At 40.3% G+C, this 7312-nt stretch overlaps 1 protein-coding gene across 2 annotated transcripts in view; it reads right to left on the reverse strand.

Annotated features, from left to right (window-relative positions):
- Window positions 1–1278: 1278 nt before the first annotated feature.
- RPS15A (ribosomal protein S15a) overlaps window positions 1279–7312 on the reverse strand; it is a 6267-nt gene continuing 233 nt past the window's right edge. The window contains exons 1-5 of one of the 2 annotated variants that reach the window (XM_025216288.1): window positions 7087–7250; window positions 6290–6427; window positions 5421–5500; window positions 2510–2595; window positions 1279–1412 (exon numbers count right to left, since the gene is read on the reverse strand). In XM_025216288.1, the coding sequence (XP_025072073.1) occupies window positions 1319–1412; window positions 2510–2595; window positions 5421–5500; window positions 6290–6422 (393 nt within the window). In that variant the 5' untranslated portion in view covers window positions 6423–6427; window positions 7087–7250 and the 3' untranslated portion in view covers window positions 1279–1318. Of the gene's footprint in view, window positions 1413–2509; window positions 2596–5420; window positions 5501–6289; window positions 6428–7086; window positions 7251–7312 lie in introns of those variants that run through there. The other variant, XM_006034295.3, reaches the window with a different exon arrangement.

Raw genomic sequence — 7312 nt, forward strand, 5'->3', positions numbered from 1 at the left:
CATATTTAAGAACACACACACACACACACACACACACGCACAAACACACACACACACTTGAATACAACTCATTTAGGAGTACATACTACTATCCTGTTTTCTCCTTCTAGGAACATTTAATGGAAGTCCATTTTCTTGTGTAACTCACTGTAAGCAATTGCAATCTACTACTAGGTTAGCGCTCAATATTAGTTTCCATCCTATACAAGATGCAAGAAAATTTTGTAATGGAAGATCTCAATCTAATTTACAGTAAAATGAATGCGTGTCCAGGAGGTAAATGTTATACCTGATTATACCAAAGAAACACTTATATAACCATTTTAAGATGAAACTGAATACACCCCTCCTGGCTCAATTTAAGAGTCTAACAATGGTTCTGGACAGATAACATGAACAAATTAGCAAGTAACTTCTGAGATGTTAATGCCTCTTTCCTATTCTTTGCTAGTCTCAAATTAACTTATTGGTCATTTGTCCTGCATGGCTTTTCAATGCCTAGCATATTAGGGTCCATGAACTCTAAAAATGTGATAGCTAGATGCTAAACAAATTTTTGCTGCTGGCTGATGTATTATCAGTAGAAAAAAAAAAATCTAAAAAAAAATCCTAGAATTTTGGAGCAAGTTCAACATACCCGGAATCTGTAGAGCTGCATTCTCAAAAAGGTACAGAAATTAGCAAAGATGCTGCTTCCCTCATTTCCTCCTCCTTCCAAAATTAAACAATTAGACCCAAAGTAAGAAAAACAAGGAATAAATTTAGCCCGCTACTTTATTTCCTGGAAGAGCAGAAACTTCAGCAAATCACATTTCAGATTTCAAAGCATAAAACCTATTGCTACTCCCTCAAACAGTCTTCCTGACAACCTTAGCATACTGTTCCCGCAAGCCACCTTATAGTACCTAACCTGAAGATGCAATAATCCAATGTAGACAGTAGGAATGTATGCTTCCAAGAGGTGACCCGGTGACAGGCTCTAGTGGTGTACAGCTCAACAGACTTCCAATAATGAGGATACTCTGGCTTGTGGAGTAACTGGCTGCAAGTAGTTTCTTCTTGAACTGGAAGGAACAGGTTATGAATATTATCATACTGTTTGTAACATTGAAGGTGCAAGTAGAATCAAGCTGAAGCCAAGTCTTGTAGAAGTGATTCAGCTACAATGTAATATCTTCCATTACTTGAACTGCACAGAGCATACTGAAGGGTTTAGCATTAATGTGCTCCCATGTAAACCATTCTAAACCACTAAAATATTGACTACAAACACCAGAGTCCATTTGAACAATTTATTAGTATGCTTGGTTTACAAGTTTTAGAAAAAGAATCCCAGGATTTTGCCTCCTGTGTGTTTTCGCCTAGCTTCCTCATGGTCCATGATGCCAGCTGAGGTTGTCAGCACTATGTACCTAATAAGGAAAAGAAAATAATCTCAATAGCATATTATGATAATTTTGTCTTCCAGTCATGCATCTTGTCCTCTATTTTTGTGGTGTAAAAGGCAACAGACTCTTTTGCCAATGCCCAACCCATGGAAATGCATACTGCAACAATTCTGAACTACCAAAGACGAGTCCCTCATAAAGATACTATTTTGAAATGTTTAAGGATAAGTGAACCTTATTTATGCCAGTAATTTTCTCTTTATATTCCCACACTTGGTAGTGGAGGGTATACCTGCATCAGAAATATAGCTAGTAACGTTTTGGGGGCTCTGATACTCAACAGGCTTTGCAACACTAGTCACACTGACATAGCTCAATATCAGGAAGTTAGAACTGCTCTGATCTGCAGACAACTGAAGTAACTTCAGGTATTTGACATCTACTTATGGTAATCAACATACTTTATTCACACGTTAACACTGCCAGTTTGTGAATATTAGTAAATGGATTAATGTCACCAAGTGTGTATCAATCTCAGTATACTGCCATATATTAGCTTCTAGTTAAAATGAAACTAGTCAATGGATATGCACTGGAACTGCAGTGTTCATCTACAAAAGATTTTTTTCACAAACCTGAAAACGAGATTTTTCCTACATCAACATAAATAATCAAAGCCCACTTAAAATAATCACACTGAATTAGTATTAAAAGTTCAAAACTGTGTGGGTTAAAATATTGGCTCCTGTAAGTACCTGATGATTTGCATTATTTTCCTTCAGCATCCCTCCATTACCAAATTAGATACCACTCATTCATCACATTGAAGATCCTTTAAAAACTGCACTAAAGCCACTGTCTATAGTGATATTATTGCTACTTCTAGCAGTAGATAAAAGCATACTTGTGTACATTTAAACTGGCTTAAGCTCCAGAAGAAGCTATTAAAACAAATCTCAGGGAGAAAAGTTTGAAACTCAAAGTTAGCCTAACAAAAGACACTAGGGGAGGCAAGGAGACAGAACTCTCATGAAAACTAGTTTTTTTGTGCAGTTATTTCACTTAGAACAATTCATAAAAATTTGCACCATGAACTTCAACAATTTGAGCCTGACACTTACCCAAACTGACGTGAGGGCAGCAGGTTATTCTGCCATTTTTCCAGATCCTTCAGTTGAACATCAAATCTGGGACTGATCACACCACACTACAAAACAAAAGCCCAATACAGGCTGAATACTGACAAGGATCAATGGTGCTAGAGATACGGCATTTCAGTCTTTAGCTCTGCTTCAAATTTCTGACTCCAAGGGAATTAACTGTGCAACCAAGAAACCAACTTTTTTAGGCAGCAGAATATAAGATATCCAAGCATGGCCTTGCATCACTCCATCCTCTGTGCATGCTCTCATGAAGTTAGATGAGAATAAAGAACCTAATTATTCAGGCCTGACCTGCTTTGTCTGCTCTCTTCTTTTCAGTTGCAAAGACTGAAACTAAGTTGCTGCTGCAGCTAAACTCAGACAGCTGTACTGTAGGAGAATGCAAGAGCATGCTGCCTGCTACTAGAGAGTAAACATTGCCTTGATAATATTCTCACCCAAACTAAAATCACCCCAGAATCATGACCAAAAAAAATAAAAATAAAAAACAAAGAATTAGATGCCCTCAAGCTTTTAGGTTTTCAATTTGTTTGAGAAACTAAAGGAGGGAAAGAAACTAATAAAGCAACTTGCTCAAATCAGTTCAATGCAAGAACTAAAAAAAAAAAAATAGAAATTAAAAAAAATTAAGCTTTGATTAGTGCAGTTTGAAACCATGCCAACTTCTTGGCTTACTGTCATGTTAAAGCTCCCCAGCAATTCTAGAAGTCAGACATTTAACACGGATCAAACAGCAATTCCTGGGGCAAACAGTATATGTCTCACTGCACTGCTGAATGTTTCACCAAATCAAAGAACTATTAGAAGCATGTCATGTATGGCCAAGTCAAACACCATTCAAAAAGCCAACTACAAAACAGTGTGGCAATAGCATATTCCAAAGTAGAAAATAAGACCCACTGACTTACTAGTTAGCACAGAAAACTGTTAGGTTTCATCTTGTCAAATCCTGGTATTTAGTTTGACTGTTTTTACCCTACCCTGGTAACTTCTAGCTGTAAGACACGTTTATGAGAGCATGTTTCTACCCCCCCCCCCATATAAATGTTTCTGTTCTGCTCCCAAGCCTGCATAAATATGTTAACACATGAGGTAATTAACAGGCCCCAGGGGGCTGTCCTGGGCCCAGTATTGTTTAATAACTTAATTGATGATAGGACTGAGTGCATACTCAGAAGATCTGCACCTGACACCAAGTTTGGTGGAAATTTAGACACTCTGAAGGACAGGGCTAGGATCCAGTATGACCTGGACAGACAGGAGAAATGGTCTGCAATGTATCAGATTAAATTCTACAAGGACAAATGCGAAGTCCTGCAACTGGGACAGAATAAGCACATGCACAAGTACAGACTGGAGAATAACTGACAGGCTTCAGCAGTGCAAAGAATGACCATGGGACTATTGTCAATCATAAGCTGAATATAAGTCAACATTGTGCTCTTGTAAAAAAAGGGTAACAGTATGCAGGGTTGTACTAACAGGAGCATAACTTGCAAATCAAGGGAAGTCATTCTTCTGCTCTATTCAACACTGCTAAGACCTCACCTGGAGAACTGTGTCCAGTTTTGGGCCCCACACTTCCAGACGGTACATGGACAGTTTGGGAAGTCCAGCACTGAGCAACAAAAATGATCAGGGGTCTGGGAGACTAGACTTATGAGGAAAGCTCAAAGAGCTAAGGTTATTTAAACTAAATAAGAGAAGACAGGGGGGGGGGATTTTATAACAACCTTCAAATACCTGAAGAGCGATTACAGAGAGGATGGAGATGGGCTTTTCTCTGTGGCTGCAGGGGGATGATGCAATGTCCTCAAGCTGCAGCAAGGGAAGTTTAGAAAAGAGAACTGGAGAAACGTTCTACGATGGTGGTCAAGCAATGGAACGGGCAATCTGGAAAAGTTGCAGAATTGCCATCTTTGGAAACTTTGAAAATCAGGGTAGACAGACACCTGGCAAAGATGGTCCAGTCAGGTATAATCCTACCTTGAGCTGGGGACTGGACTAGATGACCTTGCAAGGTCCCTTACAGCCCTAGTTTCCTACAGTTCCTATGTTGAGTGCTTTGTTTCTAGTTAAACTGTTTCAAGTGAAAGAGTTCTGAAACAATGAAAGGATCTATCATTATTATGGCACATGTCAAAGACATCATGAGTTTATCCAATCCAGAGGATTTCCAAACAGGTTATAAAAAAAATCCTGACAACCTGATACTACATGAATGTCTTGCACAAAGCCAATAGTATCCTGACAGAAAAGGAGAAACACTGACATGACTAAAGGATGAACAGCTCAAAACCTCAATCAAAGCCAAGACCGATTAGCAGAAGGGATTGGGTTCTACACTTCTGTTCTCCTCTACAGATTCACTGTCGTTATGCATCACCTGGATAAGCGCACTTTTCTTCTTCATGACAAATGTTCCTTAAATGTCAGCGCATTAGACTTCTAGCCTCATTAGCTGTTTCATTATCATGTTGCTGCCTCAAAGGCAGATATCACTTTTCAGGGCAGAAGTGTGTGTGACTAGCCAGCACTCGACTAGAAAGAAACCTCTCAGGAAAAGTAGAAGAGAAAAGAGCTAACAAGACACATTCCATAAACTAAAGCTTATGCAAGAAGGTGCACCATTACAGCAGTTGTTCAAATGCACTTTTATTCATTCACAGGCAGAAAGAAGGAAGGAAGCCACCAACATCTAAATCAACCCCCACTTACGAAGCCATACAAAGCATACATCCATCATAACTTAAAGGAAGATCATCTCAAGGGGCGATTGGCAGCCCAGATGCATTTGGAAAAAGTATCTTGTGCCGGATTAGAATAATTTAGAAAATAAAAATATTCCAGTGCTAAATTAAAATCCTACCTTGTTAAGTCTGCCTGTGAGATTGACAACAATTTTCCCAGCTCTGTGATCATCAATGATCTCAAATTCGCCAATGTAACCTATGAATGAATAAATAAAGCAGATTACTCATGGAAGCTGATTGAAAACAAAGCAACACACAACCCCCACTCCTCCACTAAGTTACACTGGTGCAACAGGTACAGAAGCAATTATATATGGCAAAAATATTGTTTAGGAAATCATGAAAACCAAACCAAAATACCCAATCAACTTAGGGATACTTTTATTTGGTTTGGTCTAAGGCCTTCCTTTATCTGTGTAACTGTTTAACACTACTTCAAATTTTCTTACAGAAAGCCCCTATACTTAACTTACACTGAATATAAAACTAGGACTCCCCCTATGTTTTAAACACTAAACTAGATAAGACCTGAAACCCAGCAACATTTGCGGTATCATGAACTGTGCAAGATTTGTCCATGTAGGTTAACTTGCAAAAAACCAAAATTTGGCCAATTAGCTCAATCACAGCAGATCTGTACAGTTCACTTGTGCAAAAAGAAACAGAATAAATGCAACTTAAATTCACTTGGAAAAACAATATATGTATGAAATACTGACCAATGAATTATATCAGTATCTTCCCAGTATTTACATTGCTGCTTTCGACTGTGGCAGCAGACCCAAACTTTCCCAGCACTCTTCCTTTCAAAGGTGTTTAACCTAAACAAGTTTTTACTATCACCATCATTATAAACCTTAGCTGGAAATATCAGAGATGACAAATCTTAAGCTATAGGAGATATCTGAGATTACTACTATATACTAGTAACACCCTACTGTAGGATTTTCTACAAAAAAAATAAAAACAGATTTCAAGGACTTACCATGCTTCATCATCACGGTTAAGAACCGTACAATAACTTTTGAGCACGGTCTAATGAGAACTTGGCGCTTTCCTCGTTTCTCTGCATTGTTGATGCTTTTAAGAGCATCAGCCAGAACATTCATGCGCACCATGATGCCTGTGGGAAAAAAGATTAAGTTACATATACCAGCTGCGTCCCGTTTAACTACAGATACTTTTAGAAGCACCTGATTCCCCCCCAAATTTGCTGGACTCAGAACAAAAGTTAGTGTTTTGACAGAGCTAGCCAAGGGACCCAATTAGACCGTGAAGAGGCTGTTCTGCCAACAAGCAAATCAAATTAAGAACCCAGGATGATTCCAACTTATCACAGCCACGTTCAACATTTAGGATTTCATGCCATAAAAAGAAATGTGCATTGCTTTATATAATACAGGTATTACCCACCTAAAAGCACAGGAATGACATCCTGGTCAAGATCTCTCATTCCTGACAACACAGCTCAATTGGAAGGGGACCCAATATCCAAGGCCCAACTGCACTTTTTCCAGACATCCTAAATCAGACGCCCCTTCCTGACAATCGCCAGTTCTGGCCAACCATCCCGTTTCCTGGCCTTAAATCACACGCCGGCTCCACTCACATCTACAGTTTGAGCCTGCAACCCAGCGCCCTGCAGAAAGGCTGGTACCCGCGGCACGCGCACAACGACGCTGTTATCCAGCCACAATTAACAGAGCACTCGAGTGCCGCTACTGTTACGCGTGTTGGTGGAGGGCGGCAGGGTCCCTTCCCCCCCGCTGTGTTATCTCCTACCTAGAACAAGGACGGATCCGGGCCCAGGGAGGGGCTTTCAGCCCTGCCCAGTGCACCCCGCCGAAATCCACTTGCAAGAAGGACTCGGGCACTGTCCGAGCAGGGATCTGGCGACCAGGAAGAGGCGCCCCTCGTGCAAAGCCTTGCTCCATCTCCCCACACCCGCGCCACGGCGGCCCCGGACCCAGGGCAGGCCCCGCGCAGAGAGCAGAGCAACTTGGCGGGC

The sequence above is a fragment of the Alligator sinensis genome, unplaced genomic scaffold (assembly GCF_000455745.1).
Source record: "Alligator sinensis unplaced genomic scaffold, ASM45574v1 scaffold980_1, whole genome shotgun sequence".
Classification (NCBI taxonomy): Eukaryota; Metazoa; Chordata; order Crocodylia; family Alligatoridae; genus Alligator; species Alligator sinensis.